We start from the raw sequence: 19,351 nt of genomic DNA, 5'->3' as shown, positions 1-19,351 counted from the left end.
CTGCCCTGTGGGCTTCCGTGGGAGGCAGAGCTTTCAGCTTTAGCTCTGCCTCTACACGCGTCTATCAGCGCATATCTCCGCCTCTCCCCCGCCCCTCTCAGTGAAGGAACACTGAGAGGGGCGGGCGGAGGCATGCGCTGACAGACGCGTGGAGAGGCATGTTGCAGCTGAAAGCTCTGCCTCTCACGGAAGCGCTCCCCGCAGTGTGCCCCGAGGAGTTTGGGTGGATTTAGTTGATTTCAGCCGCGGGGATGCGGCGTTTTAGTTAGGGAAATCATGTTAAAGACCTTTTTAACACAAAAACTTGATTTTAATGAGACTTCAGAGTCTCTTTAAAGGGAACCAGAGGCCCCAGGAAAAAGATACTATACATACCTGGGGCTTCCTCCAGCCCCATACGCACGGATCGCTCCCACGCCGCTGTCCTTTGCTGCCTGGATCCGCCGGTACCGGGTCCTGTCATGGCCGCCAGTCGGCTGGCAGACGCGGCCAATTGTCCACATCACACGGCGCTCCCTCTATACAAGTACGCATGAGGCTGCCGCCGGAAGTGACGGGACCCGGTACCGCCGATCCAAGAAGTGGAGGATGCCAGCGTGGGAGCGATCCAGGCTTATGGGGCTGGAAGAAGCCCCAGGTATGTATAAAAGCTTTTTCTTTTTTTTTTGTAAGTTCCTCTCTGGTTCCCTTTAAACAGTACACTATCCAGCCACTTAAAGTGGATCAGAGATAAACTTTTACTCATTGCATAATTGTGTTCCTTTCATATAATTTATAGGGCATTTCTCAAGCCAAATACTTTTGTTTTGTTTTAATACTCTAATTCCCTATAAACTAAACAAGCCTCACCCACAGCTTTTAACAGTGCCTTGGCACTGTAGCAAGGGCTTATGGGAGTTCAGTTTGGGCAGGGGGAGGAGGTTACTAGCCTGAGATTTCAGAGAAAGAGGGGAGGAGGAAAGGGGACGGAATTTACGCACAGGCAAGCTGATAGCATCACCAGCCCTCTGCCTGTGACAATGTGACAAACAGAACATGGCTGCCCTCAAGATATATAGACAAGTTACTTGTTAGTTAGTTTTTCATCTCGGATCCACTTTAAAGTTATGGCCCCTACAGGTATCGAACCTGCGACCTTGGCATTATTAGCAACACGATGTAACCAACTGAGCTAACTACTAAGCTATGGACTTCTAGCTTAGGAGTCCTAGATACAAAATATATAAAACTGTTATCCCTGCAATAATAGATGATTTACTAATTATTCCAGTAACAGCATTATTTACCAATCTGGCCCAGGAAAAGGGTGCAACATTATCACTAGAGGTGCTCATTGAGATGATAATTTTAATGCACATACAAATTGCTTGCAACTTGAAATTGGGTCAATCAAATTGTCAGAAAGTGGTTTCGGCCAATTCCATACTGAATAAAATTTGCTTGGAAGAAAAAAACAAATAGGCATCTGATTGACCATCTTGGCTGATCACCTAGAAGCAGTCAATGTGCAGCAGACCAGAGTCCAGGTTTGCTGGATCACCGATGCCCATGTTTCTCCAGAGGAGATATCCTCACCTCTAAAGAAGTCTTAGTAAATCAGGCCTTACATGTACACTGGCTCTTTCTATTGCCACATGACAACTCTGGTACGTTACAAAAGACCTACTAATCCAAGAGAATGCAGAGCTGAACTTCTGATACATCTGATACCTTCTGTGCGACCGTGACCACCAAGCCACTACCGGGCTCCATCCTCACCTCTTTCATTTTTTTTGCCCATGGCTTCTGCGCTTTCCTGAAGCCATCTTCGGCCTCTTTGGTCTCTTTGAAGCCTCCCATCATCTGCTTGTGGAAGGCCTCCTTCTGCCAGTTCTTCACCTTCTCGAAGTCCTCGTTCATCAGCGCGTTCTTCACCTCAAGGTGGAGTTCACTGACTTTCTCTGCTTCAGTCATCACTGCATTCCAGGCCCTCTCCACTGTGCCGTACTGCGGACCTAGAGCAGGCAGAAGTATCAAGTCAACATCATCTCCAGCTTCCAAAAAGGCCAAACATTTACAGATGAGTCTTTGTAAAGAAAAATAAAAAACAAACAAACAAAAAAAAAATCACAATCACAAGACAACCTTGGGCTGGATTCACAATGTACTGGTTGAAAATCCCAGCTCAAAACCCACCTCTTTAAGATGGCCTACCCACCCCCTACCACACAGTAACTCACTAGGTGAGGCTTTGAAATAAATATTCAATAGAGTTTCCACCCTACCCCTTTAGACTGTAAGCCTCTGGCAGGGTCCTCCACTCCCTAGTGTAGTCTACAGGATCGTGTGCTCCTTTCCTATGACAGCCTGTACTTGTATTACTGGGCCTACCCAACCAGCCCATATTGCATGATCATGTATTTTGTACCATTTGCCTTGTATAACTTTGTTCTATGCTGTATAACCTTGTTATGTCTGTCATCCTTGTACCATTGCATATATTTATTGTCCAGCGCTGCGTAATAGGTTGGCAATTTATAAATACAATAAATAATAATAATAATAATAATAATAAATACAGATAGATTTTCCCTTTAAACGTATAAGTTTCTTACAAGGGCATCGATTTTTCACCCTGGTCCATCAGTTACTTTTTGCGTCGCTACCCGTCACCATTACGTTCTGCTGCCACCGCCGTTTATAGTCCTCCGCGAGCTGGAAACGCCAGTATACCAATCCCAGAGCTCCATCAGGAGCATCACGCTCCAATTGGTTTACAAAAGGCCAATGGAAATCCTTGTTGAGCACCAGGAAGAATTTTCATTGGTCCGCTACTCTATGAACCAATGAGAATCCTCCCAGAGGAGGGAAGATTCCCATTGGTCTACTGCACACCAAATGAGACCCTGATCAGTTTCTGATGGACAGAAGGTGCAGAGAGGACATAGGGAAGGCGGGGGACAGATGAAGACATAGGTAAAGCGGGGAGACAGAGGACACAGGGAAACACAGGCTGCTCCTCCCTTTATGGCATGATTCCAGGCTGCTCCCCCCCTCCCCACACTTAGAAAAAAAACCAAAACACTGCTTTGAAGTCTTGCCCCAAACCGTAATTTTGATTTTAAAACTAAGTCGTTCAGCCCTAGTATGTACAGTACAAAAATAGCCAGGCCATTCTACTTGTTTTATTTTCCTGCCTGAAAGAGTTAATTTTTGGGCATGGATGTGACAGCTTCTGTCTTGTTTGTACCTTGTCGGGCATATGCAGGTAGTCCCCGACTTATGAACGACCCGCCGATACGAACGGCATGGATTCTGTGTTTCCATGGGAACAAGTCTAAGGAGGCACAGGCACTGGAGGCACAGGGGGGGCACAGAGGGCAGAGGTTACACAGAGGGGGACACTGGAGGCACAGGGGGCAGAGGTTACACAGAGGGGGACACTGGAGGCACAGAGGACGACACTGGAGGCACAGGGGAGGTACAGAGAGCAGAGGTTAAACAGAGGGGGACACTGGAGGCACAGAGGACGACACTGGAGGCATAGGGGAAAGAGGTTACACAGAGGACGACACTGGAGGCACAGGGGGGCACAGAGGAGGACAATGGAGGCACAGGGGAGGTACAGAGGAGGACAATGGAGGCACAGGGGAGGTACAGAGAGCAGAGGTTAAACAAAGGGGGACACTGGAGGCACAGAGGACAACATTGGAGGCACAGGGGGGCACAGAAGAGGTACAGGGGACAGAGACTGCACAATGTTCTGACTTAAAAACAGATTCAGGTTAAGAACGAACCTACAGTCCCTATCCCGTTTGTTAACTGCGAACTACCTGTAGTAGACATCACTGATAAGCAGATTACAGCCATAAAAGTATTCCAGGCAGAATACAACTTCTGAGGGCAGGGAGAGATCAAATACAAGAACTATTGACCTTTTTTTCTAACTTGGGGACAATGATAGTCTGCCACTGATTAGAGACCGTAAAACATTCAACCTACTTTGTAAATGCTTAAATATAAAAGAAAAACATGGGATACTAAATTAAATTTGTCCGACTCCTCCTAAAAATGACCCTTTTTTATCTCAGTTTATTTTCACCTTGAGTTCACTTTTAAAGGACACCTGAGGTGAAAATAAAGTAATGAAAATTATATCTAGCCTCCTTCTCCTAAAAATCCACCCCAACCGCCACCATCTCCTCACCCATCAGGACAGCGCCCCACAAATCCACCCCAACCTCCGTCTCCTCACCCATCAGGACAGCGCCCCACAAATCCACCCCAACCTCCACCATCTCCTCACCCATCAGGACAGCGCCCCACAAATCCACCCCAACCTCCACCGTCTCCTCACCCATCAGGACAGCGCCCCACAAATCCACCCCAACCTCCACCGTCTCCTCACCCATCAGGACAGCGCCCCACAAATCCACCCCAACCTCCACCGTCTCCTCACCCATCAGGACAGCGCCCCACAAATCCACCCCAACCTCCACCGTCTCCTCACCCATCAGGACAGCGCCCCACAAATCCACCCCAACCTCCACCGTCTCCTCACCCATCAGGACAGCGCCCCACAAATCCACCCCAACCTCCACCATCTCCTCACCCATCAGGACAGCGCCCCACAAATCCACCCCAACCTCCACCGTCTCCTCACCCATCAGGACAGCGCCCCACAAATCCACCCCAACCTCCACCGTCTCCTCACCCATCAGGACAGCGCCCCACAAATCCACCCCAACCTCCACCGTCTCCTCACCCATCAGGACAGCGCCCCACAAATCCACCCCAACCTCCACCGTCTCCTCACCCATCAGGACAGCGCCCCACAAATCCACCCCAACCTCCACGGTCTCCTCACCCATCAGGACAGCGCCCCACAAATCCACCCCAACCTCCACCGTCTCCTCACCCATCAGGACAGCGCCCCACAAATCCACCACAACCTCCACCGTCTCCTCACCCATCAGGACAGCGCCCCACAAATCCACCCCAACCTCCACCGTCTCCTCACCCATCAGGACAGCGCCCCACAAATCCACCCAAACCTCCACCGTCTCCTCACCCATCAGGACAGCGCCCCACAAATCCACCCAAACCTCCACTGTCTCCTCACCCATCAGGTCAGCGCCCCACAAATCCACCCCAACCTCCACCATCTCCTCACCCTTCTCCACCAGCTGCTTCCACCTCTTGGACCATTCCGTCAGCTGCTGGGCGTAGGCCTTCTCGATCTTCGCCCGCTCGTGGATACAGTTCATTAAATCATTGCAGAGTCTGTGGCCGTCGTCGATCCTCTTCACTGCCCTCTTGTAATTACCAACCTGAACCGGGAGAAAAACACAGGAAATAAATACCCGGAGAATAGACTAAACGTACAAAAAGCATTAAACCTTGATTCCAGACACCGGTTTCTGTATCTCTGTACTCCGATTATCTGATCAGGTAGTGGGTAGGATGGAGGCGCCCAATGTATGTTCTATTTTGGTATTTTTAAATGCAAATAAAAAAATTATAATAAAAAGAGGTAATCGCTTATCTCGCCAGAAGATATAGACACCAGTTCAACTGGAAAAAAGTTTTTATTCAAAAAGCAATCTGACAATGCGTTTCACGGGTCATGGCTCGCTTCCTCAGGTCAATACAAAATGCCTTGAGGCCTGACTACCAGTCAGATCTCCTTTGGAGGAAATAGCTTTGCAGTTTTTCTGGAAAGTCTATTGTACTACAGGAGAGCGACCGCCCAGTATCCAGCAGGACCTGAAGCACCGAGCAGGGACGGTTAATTCCCTGCAGGCCTATACGGTGGTTGCAGGAACTGCAACCCACCTTTGTGAGTGAGTATATATTTATATGATTTTATCCTCCCTACCTAACGATACTGCGCTATTGGGCTCCCGCCGGTCTCTCCCTACTTCTCACCTAGGTATTTTGGCCCTTACAAAAATCACCAAAAAGGAAAAAAAAAACCTATACAGCTAGTCCATGACTAACGAACGCCTGACTTACGAACGAACCACCGATACGAATGGCATGGATTCTCTGTTTCCATGGGAACAAGTCAAAAAACTTTTCTTTTAACCACTTAACCACCACCTAACGCCGATAGGCGTCAGCAGGTCAAAGTGGTGTTACCATGGAAACGGCCTTTCCATGTCAGTTCACGAAGGGTGTCTCCGTGAACAGCCTGCGAGCCTCCGATCGAGACTCGCAGGCGAAATGTAAACACGCGGGGAAGAAATCCCTGCTGTTTACATCCTATGGCGCTGCTACGCAGCAGCGCCATAAAGCAGATCGGCGATCCCCGGCCTCTGATTGGCTGAAGACTATCCTAGGCGGCACAGAACGGATCGCCGTCCTGTGCCGCCCACAACAAGAGGGAGAGGGAGGGAAGGAGAGGGAGGGAGGAAATCGCTGCGGTGGGAGGCTTTGAGGAGCCCCCCCCCCAGGCCAAAATAGCCGGCGACGATCAGACCCCCCCAGCAGGACATCCCCCTAGGGAGAAAAAGGGGGGGGGGGGGTGTGAAGTCTGGTCGCCCTGGCTGAAATCTGATCTGTGCTGTGGGCTGGAGAGCCCACGCAGCACAGATCATAGGAAGATAGGCTGGTCCTTCAGTGGTATCGATTTTCTCAAAGACTACAAGAAAAAAATGGCTTTTAAACTTGTATAAACAGGTACAAAGGGTAGAGGTGACACAGAGGGGGACACAGGAGGCTCAGGGGGGCACAGAGGAGGTACAGGGAACAGAGATGGAACGATTACCGATTCAGGTTAAGAACGAACCTACAGTCCCCATCTCGTTCGTTAACCGGGGACTACCTGTATCTGATGTTAAATCATTCATCAGACATTTCCTGAAGCAAGGACTTCCAAAGAAACTGACTGAGATTACCTCAGCAGGCTTGGTCTGTGGCCCACCCCCTTGCTGTCTCAGTAGCAACAGAAGCGCCACCCAGAGTGTTAACTCTTTCAGCAAGGCAGCTACAGATCTCAAGTGATCAATTCACTGGGACAGTTTCAGCTGCAGAAACCACATTTCACTTCCATTTGCTCAACTGACTTACTGAGGTATCAGATTATTGCAATCTCTATCTTGTTCTCAGTATCAACAGAAGTGAGGTACTTTAAACTGCATTCTAGCAAATCAACCACAAGATGTCACTGTCTGTAAAATGAAGTGATGAGCTCTATGGTATTGTTTTTTCCTGTGTTCACTCAGTTTTCCTCTCTGTTCTAAGCAAGTTGCATTTCCTGATTGTGGTGTATGATAGAACTCTTTACTGAAGAAAAACATGCGGAATACTAACTTGTTATACTGGATCTACCTGTACAGACCACTCTGCTCCATTATCATTACAGAGGGATTAAAGGTGACCATATATCTGTCCATCTGCCACCAGATCAACCATCAGATAGATCCCTCTCTGATCAAATCTGATTGACGACTTTCAGTAAAGGTGGCCATACATCAGACGACTTGGCGGCCGATCGATCATCCAATTCGATTATTATATATTATGCCAAGTGCATGCCCGACCGACAAAGTGACCAATTTCGGGATGGAGATTGGTAGTATTGTCGATTGCACATGCCGTAAAATGTCGGGCCGAAGTTGGTTGGTCGGGTGTGTGGTGGCAATTAGGATGACAAGTGAATATAAATCATGTATAGAAACAAAATTCCTCACTTCCAGGGACAGATTCACTGCCACCTCCTTTCTGTCCCAATTCTGAATTGGTACAATTTTTTTGCAAATCTATTCATCTTTGAAGCGTGCCAATCAAACCAGGGCACTGGAGTCCAGGGCTCGGAGTATTTTTTGGGCACCTGGAGTCGTGGTTTCATAAACTGGAGTCAAAGTTGGATGATATTTGTAACAACTCCACAGCCCCGAATCAAACGCAGCAGATTTTTTTCCCTGATTGGTCTATTTCCAGTCTGTGTAGATTTGTACAAAATTAGCATAAAACCTGCATCAACCTGGAAGAGTAGGAGTGCATATCTGCTACCTATACTGAAGGGTCTGGCCAAATTTAAAGAGGAACTCCAGTGAAAATAATGTAATAAAAAAGTGCTTCATTTTTACAATAATTATGTATAAAGGATTTAGTCAGTGTTTTCCCATTGTAAAATATTTTAAATCCCTGATTTATATTCTGACATTTATTACATGGTGACATTTTTACTGCTGGCAGGTGATGTAGCTGCTGCTTGCTGTTTCGGCAGTTCGAAAAAGCTGTAAGCAACTATTTCCCACAATGCAACAGGGTTCACAGACAGGAAACTGCCATAAGTACCACGGTCCTCAGAGCTTCTTGTGGGAGGGGTTTCACCACAATATTAGTCATACAGCGCCCCCTGATGGTCTGTTTGTGAAAAGGAATAGATTTCTCATGTAAAAGGGGGTATCAGCTACTGATTGGGATAAAGTTCAATTCTTGGTCGGAGTTTCTCTTTAAGTATCCATTGTGGCTCACGAGTCAAAAACGCTGCCCACCCCTGTGCTATGATATGATAAACCTGAGACTAAACCTGAGAGGTTGGGCCTTCCAAGCATATAAGTTCAGGTCAGTTAACGAGGAGCAGTGGCCAGATGCTGCCAGCACAGATGTGTATAAAGATATGGTATCAATAGTCGCAGGACCGAGCCATCACATGCACAATCTGGGCCATGGATACCTGAAGGACTGATCCCCGGCTCCCCCACCCACCATAATCTCAGATCAAAAGAATCTAATAACTTGGTCACCCCCAGAGTACACCTCTAAACATTTGGAAACAGAGCCTTCTGTCATGCTGCCCCTACACCTTGGAACTCCCTAACACACCCAATCAGAACAACTCCATCCCTGGAAGGAAGCATTTAAGTCCAAGCTGAAAAGACACCTTTTTAGTCTGGCATTTATGAACACCTGACTATTTCCTCTGTAACAGTCCAGCCTGCAACACCATATTGATCTGAGACCAGGGTCAGATTTACCATATAGGTACTATAGGCACATGCCTACAGGCGCCTGATGGAAAGGTGTCTCACTCCCCTCCCCGAGCGCCTCTCTCCCTTCTCCCCTATGCAGAGTCCTGATGAGAGAGTAAATGAGAAGTTACTCACCCAGCTCCCAGCATTCCACTGACGAGATCTCTCTGCAGTCAGGAGCACCTCTAGCTACTTAATATTGTGGTTCCTCTAGCTACCTAATACTTGGAGGCACCTCTAGCTACTTATTGTACCTCTGGCTACCTAATGCTAAGGGACACCTGCAGCTACCTATGACAGGCAAGGGAAGTAAGGGAGAAGTGACGAAGAGGAGGGGGGGGGGGTAGCAATATGGGTTTGTAGGTTCATGGAGGTCGCAGTCTAAGGTGCTTTATAGGCTCCTGTAAGATAAATCCAGGCCTGTCTGAGACAGTTCTATGCGCTGCGAGTCCTATGGGGGAAAACCGCATTACAAATGTCCCTGTATTGTATCGAGTCTCCTGTATGAGGGCAGTTTGGGAAGGGATTAGCAGTGCAGATGAAGCAGGTTAGGAATGAGGTTGGACAGGTCCCCCGGCTGGTGATAGAGGTTCCTCTCTCAGTATACACAATGTAGGCCTTCTCTTCTAGCTGCTGGTTGCACAAGGCCAGAGGTGTCAGCGCTGCACAGACAGCGGATTATCAATGTATATAAATTGTGAATGCTCCGGATTCCTGCAGGAGACAAGCGTGTTCGTCACCCGGCGGCTGTGATCCAGGTGTTAACCCTGCAGCTCCCCACACGCCGCTTTATATAGCAACGTTTACACATTTCCCTGTTAGTCATCACAGAGGCGTCAGGCTCATCTGGGCTGCGGGTATTTATACCCATCCCGGTGCTAATTAGCAAACAGGCACAGCGCACTGGTAAAGCACTTTAACTCTTCCTGCTGTGAAGCAAAGCAATGACTGTGGCGCTCTGCTATGCATGCTCCAGCATAGAAAGGGTCAAATCTGCGTCTGACTGGCCACATTCCAAACTGCACAGAATCCGCATTAAACATACTTGTACACCAGAACAACTATCCTCTTCCCGACTGTCTCAGAAAGTAGAGGTATCCTTCAATGGACAACTGTAGTGAAAGGGATATGGAGGCTATAGGCAAACGCAGGGGGGAGGTGGGATTACAGCTGCCCAGAATCCCCCCTCAGACCAGGGACGGTGCAGTGTTTGGGGACAGGCACATGCTGAGACACCAGAATATCTGCAGGCATCCTGCAGCTCACAGCCCCGCCCCCTTTCTTTCCCTGCTACAGTTGACTTTGGATGGAGCAGCAGCGTGTGTGCAGAGCACGGCGCAGCAGCGTGTGTGCAGAACACGGCGCAGCAGCGTGTGTGCAGAACACGGCGCAGCAGCGTGTGTGCAGAACACGGCGCAGCAGCGTGTGTGCAGAACACGGCGCAGCAGCGTGTGTGCAGAGCACGGCGCAGCAGCGTGTGTGCAGAGCACGGCGCAGCAGCGTGTGTGCAGAGCACGGAGCAGCAGCGTGTGTGCAGAGCACGGAGCAGCAGTGTGTATGCACAGCACGCGGTGCCCTGCTGTGTGAATGCTTCACTTTCTCCTTCATTAGCAGTGTCGGGCTCTCGTCATTATCTGTAGCCAAACTGCTCCTGATGTATCCTGTTGTCGGTGGGGAGCAGATCGGACATTTAAGAAATAATCGTCAGATCCTGTCAGTCGGACGGGAAATTGCATTATGTGTACCCAGCATGATGTCCTACCATATTATTATACTGTATTGTGCGTGGCTGAAGGAGACCTTTCAGGAATCCCCCCTTTGAAAATCCTGGGTATGCCCCTGGAGGCTGCCATATTTATGTCCCTTTAAGCAATACTAGTTGCCGGGCAGTCCTTTAATACTTTTAGCCATAACCCCTGATCAAGCATGCAGCAGATCAGATGTTTTTGACACTCATTCACACCTAAGAGGGAACCGCGCGATTCCCGCAAACCGCTGGTCCTATTGTACCCTCTGGTAGTGTTCTCACTGCCGCGGTTGTGGGCGTTTTGCGATTATCGCTAATCGCAAATGCATTACGTGCAGCGGTTTGCGAGTGATTCTGAAGTGATCGCTACTAGCATGTATAGAACCGCTAATCGCGATCGCTCCCAAAACGCTAATTCATCTAGTGATTTTTTTCCCCGCGTTTTTCATGGAAATAAATCACTCCAAAACGCTAGCGGTAATCGCTAGCGTTTAGCTATTTTAGATGTGAACGGGGCCTAATTGTCAGATCTGACTGGATTAGCTGCAAGCTTGTTTCTGGTGTTATTCAGACACTACTGCAGCCAAATAGACCAGCAGGGCTGCCAGACAACTGGAACTGTTTAACAGGAAATAAATATGTCAGCCTCCAAGTCCCTCTCACTACAGTTGTCCTTTAAAGGGGATCTCCAGCCTAAATGTAAAGGCCAGCAGCCTTCCGGTAAAAAAAAAAGTTATAGTTACCTGCGCTGCATAATTAGTTATGATTAAAGAATATGAATCAAGAGGGTATATGAAATTATAATTATTCCAAATGGATGCAATTTTATGCAAATGAATGCAGTGTTAAAGAGGACCAAATAGAGCTCCTGCCACAATTCCGAGCAGCATAAATATGCATACAATTAGCATAAAATCTGCATCAACTAGGAATTAGTAGCATCGATGGCACCATCTCTAATGACTCGTTAAAGTGGACCAGAAACCTCAGCTCCCACTTGACTGGATCTCCAACGGCCAGAAGGAGCGAACAGTGCGCTCCAATGGTCCGCTTGGAATCTGGAGCAGATGCGCTTCTACGACAGGCTTCTTTAGGAAACAGATTTGCTGTCTTGGTGAAATCATGATGATTCCAATTTTGGTGGTTATGCTTACCGAAAAGGATACATTGTGGACGGACACGTGTGAACGGATGTATATACACAACACAGGATCCTTGAAGCTGTGGAGTCAGTACAAAAATCATCCGACATCTCAGTTTATGAAACCACTGACTCCAGGTACCCAGAATTGCTCCAATTCCTCGACTCCGACTCCACAGCCCTGTGAACAAGACCATTTTTCGATGTGGAAAAAATGGTGTTTTTCTTTTTTTGTCCCAGTGATAACCCAACAAACAGTTTTTGTCCCCAACAAACACCCCCTTCCATTTCTACCCATCAACACATGCAAAATCCTTTTGGACAGGCTGTGCGCACACCACCTTCAGAGTCACACAGAGGAATTATGGAAATTGTAACCCATTAAGGGCAGTAATACTATGAAATGTTGCCACACTGGTAGGACACAGCTGTACGTGCGTTATGCAAGAAAGACGTCAGTCTCCCGGGAAAAAGATGTTATCTAGATTCTAGAAACTGGTGATTATTTGATAAAATCACCTTCAGCAGATGAATTACACAGTACAGTATGGCGAACACACGAGCAATGCAGCATGTACCAACACAAACTGTCTGGTAGATAAAAATGGGGGCTTGCTGGATTCTAGATGTACTTTACTGGTTAACATTAAAGTATACACAGTACTGAATTGCACTCAATCCTGTAAAAGAGGTACTTAACCTTCCTGGCGGTTTATTTTTTCTGCCAAATAGGCAGAAATCCATTTTTTTTTTATTTATTTTTTTTTGTTTCATGTAAAGCTACCAGAGTGGTAGCTACATGAAACACCACTAGAGGGCGCATGTGTCCCTCTAGTGCGATCGTCGCCGGCATCAATAGCAAACTGTTTGGCTTCTCCTGTCGCCATGGCGACGATCGGAATGACGTCATGGACGTCAGCCGACGTCCTGACGTCAGACGCCTCCGATCCAGCCCATAGCGCTGCCCGGAACTCATTGATCCGGGCAGCGCAGGGCTCTGGCGGGGCCTCTTCCGCCGCTGCGTGCGGGCGATCGCCGCAAAGCGGTGGCGATCAAGCTGTGCACGCGGCTAGCAAAGTGCTAGCTGCGCGCACAGCACTTTCGATGTGGCAAATCGCCCCACCAGGGGCAGAGATATCCTTAGCTTAGCTCGGGCTTACCGCCAGGAAGGTTAAGGGAACACGATCGATTAACATGGTTTTTTTCACTTGAGATAGGAATTGTTTGGGAAGTGCTGCTTAGTACTGATGTATACATTTCACTGGCAACCTCTTTGTTTACGGTTATCAAAATACTTTCACACTTTACAGATGCCAAATCTGAAGGCAGACTTGAGCCATGATGGGAGGGGGAATTCCCCTCACAGTGCATCTGTTAACCCTGTGTGTATGTGAGAGAAAGCTCTCAGCAGCTGCTGTGTCCTTTGACTCTGACTGAAGTGTCAGAAGAGAGCAGAGGAAATGTAATTTGTTAAAAACATTTGTAATTGTCTGTTGCACCACAGCTTTTCCTACTTTTTGAAAAGGGTAGATGTGGTGAAATCTTAGTGCAGGATCTGTTGAGCGCTTTACCTATTCTAAAGAGATTGCATGTAAGTCTGTGTAAGCGGTGACATGGAAGCCACATCGGGGTCAGCACAATTTCACTTTTTATTTTTCGGTTCAGGTTCTCTTTAAAGCTCTTTCTGCAAAGTGAACTAATATTTGGGCAGTAGTAGCGGCTCTTGAAATCTATCCCATTCCATAAACAAACTCCTGAGCCTGCAGACAGCACAGCTGCTGGGTGACAACGCCACACGTGTTCCGTCATGTAAAAGGGAGGCTTCTGTTTAGGATTCCAGCGTGGAGGGCCCGGATAGGATTTCAGAGAGGAGTTTCCTGCCTCTCCTCTATTCACGGGCTGAACATACGGCGATACAGGAGCTGTCTGTAGTGTGGAAGAGTCCAGCAATGTTCCCCGCTTCCTCCTGTGACCGGGTAGCGGGCCTCATTCACAGCACCGGGTGACAGAAGACGGATTTATAGAGCGATACAGAGCGGAGCTGTGCGGGGGGAACAGCCAGGCCTCTGTTCTGCACAATGTGACAGTGGGCCTTGTGAATAAATTCCAGCAGCGTGAATAGGAAGGGAAGGATTGTCCCGTTGTGACCCAGATCTCTCTACAGTCCTTCCACTCTCCGCTCCGTTTACTCATCGCAGAGCGCCAAGATATACAGGCACCCTGCCTGCAGGCCCCACGCCCAACACGTGCTCCTCAGCCAAACTCAGCCATCAGATGTGAGCCCCATCCAAGCTCAAGCCTATCCGCAAACTGAGCAGATGTCCACCTTGGGGCAAAACACAACTTCAGCCAAAACTTATTTTAGTTTGGTGTCACTCAAAAATTGGATTTGATTTCTATTTTTTGTGTGTTCCTATTGGGGAGGCATTTAGCACATTCTGTAAAAAGTGCCTTAAAGTTATCAATGTAAATGGTCTCAAATAAAAGGTGCGTACATACCTAACAACTGATGCCACAGCTGGGGATCGGGACCAGAGGCGTATCTACAGGGGTGCAGGCATAGCATGTGCCATAGGCGCCTCTTACTGGGGGTGGGGCTCCATAGCATTCCTGCTGTTCTCCATACAGTTCCTAGTTTTTTATCTGGGGGACATTCTGCTGCCTAGTTACTTCTTTTGGTGGGACATGCTGCCCAACTGTTACTTAGGGGATATGTATAGGCTGACCCATTGGGATACTCTATTCTTATAGGCCATGCTTCCCCCAAACTTGGACACAACTAATTCAACCCAACCCATGGGTGGATTTCAGTGTCTGCCATAGGCGCTGTTTTCAAGAGCTGCCGCCACTGGGACGGGCTCAAGAGCTGCCGCCACTGGGACGGGCTCAAGAGCTGCCGCCACTGGGACGGGCTCAAGAGCTGCCGCCACTGGGACGGGCTCAAGAGCTGCCGCCACTGGGACGGGCTCAAGAGCTGCCGCCACTGGGACGGGCTCAAGAGCTGCCGCCACTGGGACGGGCTCAAGAGCTGCCGCCACTGGGACGGGCTCAAGAGCTACCGCCACTGGGACGGGCTCAAGAGCTGCCGCCACTGGGACGCGCTCAAGAGCTGCCGCCACTGGGACGCGCTCAAGAGCTGCCGCCACTGGGACGCGCTCAAGAGCTGCCGCCACTGGGACGCGCTCAAGAGCTGCCGCCACTGGGACGCGCTCAAGAGCTGCCGCCACTGGGACGCGCTCAAGAGCTGCCGCCACTGGGACGCGCTCAAGAGGCCACCATGCAGTGATGGGGAGTCTTGCCTTGAACTCCTTACTAAATAACTACCTAACTACTGCGATCTTGAACTCGCATTTACCCCCTTGATGTCGCACATGTACCCGCTGGCAGGAAGATGGATCAGGGATCACGTCATCATGGGACGTCGCTGGGATCCACATCCCTGCCTCGTGAGGTGAGTATTCAGCTGATTTTCACATCCTAAATCATGATTGCACAAGTTTGCTGTACCCGACAAGTTTACTTCAAAAGAAAACGACTTTGGTATTGGGGTTACAGACATCTGAAGCGTCTCTCCACAAAATATATGACTAAGATCGATGAGGAGAAAGTAGGGAAAGCGTACAACACAAAGCAGCTGCCAGACGTTTTTATCAATCGCGTGTCGGATTATGTGGGGGTCAGCCTGGAGAATGGGCCTCCTGCCCAGATTCCAGGACACGTGAACTCCGGCGAGGGGCTTCCTTTCACCCGCCGCAGAGAGGAATCCTGAGCGAATGCTGGCCGATGAGTCATTGCGATTGTTACAAGTTTCCTATAGAACTTCCAGATGACCTCACCTCGCTGTTCTTCCCGGTAGAACAATATGCAGAGGAAAGAAAAGAAGGGAACGCCGCTACAAGTGCCAGCGATAGCCAACCAAAACACCGCTATTAATGTCAGCGTCAAGACTCAGCGATACAAGCAAATCAATCCATCTCAGAACCCCGAAAACACATGAATTATACACAGCTTATAGAAAATTGGATCTTCTGTTTGCAAGAATGAGAAACGATGTGCCCACCTAAACCACTTGAGCCCACGGGTTGTTTTCACCTTATGGACAAGAGGAATTTTCACGTTTCAGTGCTCCTCCCTTTCATTCCCCAATAACTTTATCACTACTTATCACTACAAAATGATCTATACCTTGTTTTTTCTGACACCAATTAGGTTTTCTTTGGGTGGTACATTATGCTAAGAATTATTTTATCCTCAATGCATGTTAAGGGGAATAAGAAGAAAAAAAATTTAAAATTTTTTTTCTCATTTTTCGCCCATTATAGTTTTAAAATAAAACGTAAAACTGTGGATAAAAGCCACACATTTTATTTGTCTATTTCTCCAGGTTAGTGCAACGTTTAAACTATATCCCTAGTACAAAGTATGGGGACAATATATTATTTGGAAATAAAGGTGCATTTTTTCAGTTTTAAATCCCTCACTAATCACAAGCCAATAATATAATAATAATAATAATAATAATAATAATAATAATTATACCCCTTGACATACATATTAAAAAAAGACCACACTTACCTTCGGTAAGGTCTTTTCCAGTAGTCCAGGGGACAGCACCCCTCCTCTGAGACTTGTCTCCCCTCCCAATTCTGGACAGGAAGCTATTAAACAAATTTGCATAATGGACAGCAGTACATGTATAAATACAAGCCACTTACAATGATCCTCAGTAATAACAAAGATGACCCGGACTCACCATACGATGCTTGCAAAATTTCTTCTTAATAGTTTCCCACATAGGGTGGGAAGTAGGGGTGCTGTCCCCTGGACTACTGGAAAAGACCTTACCGAAGGTAAGTGTGGTCTTTCCCAGAGCGTCCCTGGGACAGCACCCCTCCTCTGAGACGATAAACAAGATTCTCATTAGGGTGGGACTACTGCCTGTAGAACTTTTCTACCAAAGGCTAGATCACCACTTGATAATAAATTTAGTCTGTAATGTTTTACAAATGTGTTCTGGCTGAACCAGGTAGCCGCTCTACAAATCTGCTCGATGGAAGCTCCAGCCCTCTCTGCCCATGAGGTTGCGACACTTCTTGTAGAATGAGCTTTGACAGATGTTGGAAGGACCTTACCCTGTGATTGATATGCCATTAGAATAGCCTGTCTTATCCATCTAGCAATAGTTGGCTTTGATGCACGGAGCCCCCTATTCTTTCCAGCAAACAGGATGAACAAAGCATCTGTCTTCCTCCATGATTTAGACCTCTCCAAGTATTGAAGTAGACACCTTCTGACATCCAGACAATGAAGCTGTTTCTCTTTTTCATTAGACTGTTTCTCACAAAATGAAGGAAGAAATATCTCCTGAGTTCTGTGAAAAGTTGAGACTACTTTTGGAAGGAAGGCAATATCTGGCCTCAAAGTAACCTTGTCTTCTGAAATAATACAGTAGGGAGGTTTAATTGACAAAGCCTGTAACTCTCCTACCCTTCTTGCCGAAGTAATTGCAAGAAGAAATGCCATCTTCAAGGATAACAATTTTTCCGAAACTTGGTCAATTGGTTCAAAGGGAGGACCACACATAGCCTGTAAGACTATGTTTAAATCCCAAGACGGGGTTCTCGGAACCAACACTGGACGTAACCTCTTAATTGCCTGAAAAAAACGAAGAATGAACTCCTCCTGGGCTAACCTTCTTTGTAGGAAAACAGTGATTGCCGCTGTCTGAACTTTTAATGTACTAATACTCAGTCCTTTTTCAAACCCTGCCTGCAGGAATTCTAAAACTGATGTTGATGAATGAACATTCATAGATCTCTCCAAACACCAGCTATTATAGACTCGCCAGGCCTTCTGATAAATTACTCTTGTCACTTTCTTTCGACTTTGAATCAAGGTTTCCGAAAGACCATCTGAAAACCCCTTAGACTTCAAAATGTTCCACTCAGGTTCCATGCAGAGAGACGCATCTGCTGAAGATTTGGATGAAAAACTGGCCCCTGCTGCAATAGATCCGGACGTTGAGGTAAAAGCAACGGAGGACTGATCGATAACCTCTGTAATAGACTGAACCACGGTCTTTTCGGCCAAAATGGAACTATCAGAATTAATCGAGCCTTGTCTCGACAAATCTTGCTGAGAACCTTCGGGATCTGGGATAGAGGGGGAAAAGCATACATTAGTCTGATGCTCCAATCTATCGAAAAGGCATCTATCGCCCATGGCCTGTCCTGGGGCCATAGGGAACAAAAGAGTTGACACCTTGCGTTGCTCCTCCTTGCAAATAGATCCACTTCTGGATGTGTCCATGTCATGCAGATCTCCTGGAAAACCTCCGAATTCAGGGTCCACTCGTCCTGCTTTAGAGCCGATCTGCTTAGGTAATCCGCAAGATAATTGTTTACACCCCTCAGATGCACTGCTCTGATGGATTTTAGATTTTTCTCCGCCCACAATAGGATTTTTGAGGTCTGAGACCATAAAAGATGACTTTTCGTTCCTCCTTGCCTGTTGATGTATGCCACTACACTGGCGTTGTCTGAACGTACTAGAACATGACAGTGGCTGATGTAATTGCAAAAGTGAAGTAGGCCCATCCATACTGCCTGTAACTCTCTGCTGTTTGACGATCTTCCTTTCATCAAAGTGGACCACTGACCCTGTGCTGGTAGTGAGTCTATATGAGCCCCCCATCCCCAGGAGCTGGCGTCTGTTGTCATGATCTTTTCGACTGGAGAAAACCACGGTCGACCTTCGGACAGACGAACTGGATTCTGCCACCAGCTGAGAGCTGCCTTTACTCTGAAAGGAATTAGCAATCTTCTTTCTAAGGACGTCACCTTTCTGTTCCAATTCTTTAGGATCCAATTTTGCAGTATTCTTGAATGGAGTTGTCCCCACTGGACTGCAGGGAAGGAGGAGGTTAGAAGACCTAGAACTGACATAGCCCTTCTTAGCGTAATGGCACCTGTGGTCTGAAAAGAAAGAACAGTATTAAGAATAGCAGTTATCTTTCTCTGAGGCAAAAACACTTTCTCATCACAAGTAGAAATAACAAAACCTAAATATTCCATAGTCTGTTTAGGTTGAATAGATGATTTAGACCAGTTAATAAGCCATCCTAGAGATTGGAGCAACTCCAGAGCTGAATTAATCTGGATTTTCAAGGAATTTACTGAGTCACCCCAAAACAAAAGATCATCCAGGTAGGCCAAAACATTAATAGATCTTTTCCTCAAAACAGCTAAGACCTCGGACATGACCTTCGTGAACAACCAAGGAGCCGAGGCTAATCCAAAAGGTAAAGCGTTAAACTGGAAGTGCCTTACCTCTTCCTGAATGCTGATGGCAAACCTTAGGAACTGCTGAGACCGTAGCTCTATCGGGATGTGTAGATAGGCGTCCCTGAGATCCAATGATGCCAGGAAGCAATCCTTCTGTAACAGACTTATAACAGAGGTGATATTGTCCATCCTGAATCTTCGATATTTTACGGCCTTGTTC

The 19,351-nt window shown here is 47.5% G+C and overlaps 1 protein-coding gene across 3 annotated transcripts in view; it reads right to left on the bottom strand.

Annotated features, from left to right (window-relative positions):
- The window catches only part of PACSIN2 (protein kinase C and casein kinase substrate in neurons 2), a 182,356-nt gene that overhangs the window by 35,321 nt on the left and 127,684 nt on the right, over window positions 1-19,351 (bottom strand). For all 3 annotated transcript variants that reach the window (XM_068278169.1, XM_068278168.1, XM_068278170.1), the window contains exons 3-4: window positions 5,153-5,309; window positions 1,759-1,994 (exon numbers count right to left, since the gene is read on the bottom strand). In XM_068278169.1, coding sequence (XP_068134270.1) covers window positions 1,759-1,994; window positions 5,153-5,309 — 393 coding nt within the window. The remainder of the gene's footprint in view (window positions 1-1,758; window positions 1,995-5,152; window positions 5,310-19,351) is intronic.

This window comes from Hyperolius riggenbachi, chromosome 3 (genome assembly GCF_040937935.1).
Source record: "Hyperolius riggenbachi isolate aHypRig1 chromosome 3, aHypRig1.pri, whole genome shotgun sequence".
Taxonomy (NCBI): domain Eukaryota; kingdom Metazoa; phylum Chordata; class Amphibia; order Anura; family Hyperoliidae; genus Hyperolius; species Hyperolius riggenbachi.
This window is presented reverse-complemented; position numbering and strand designations above follow the sequence as displayed.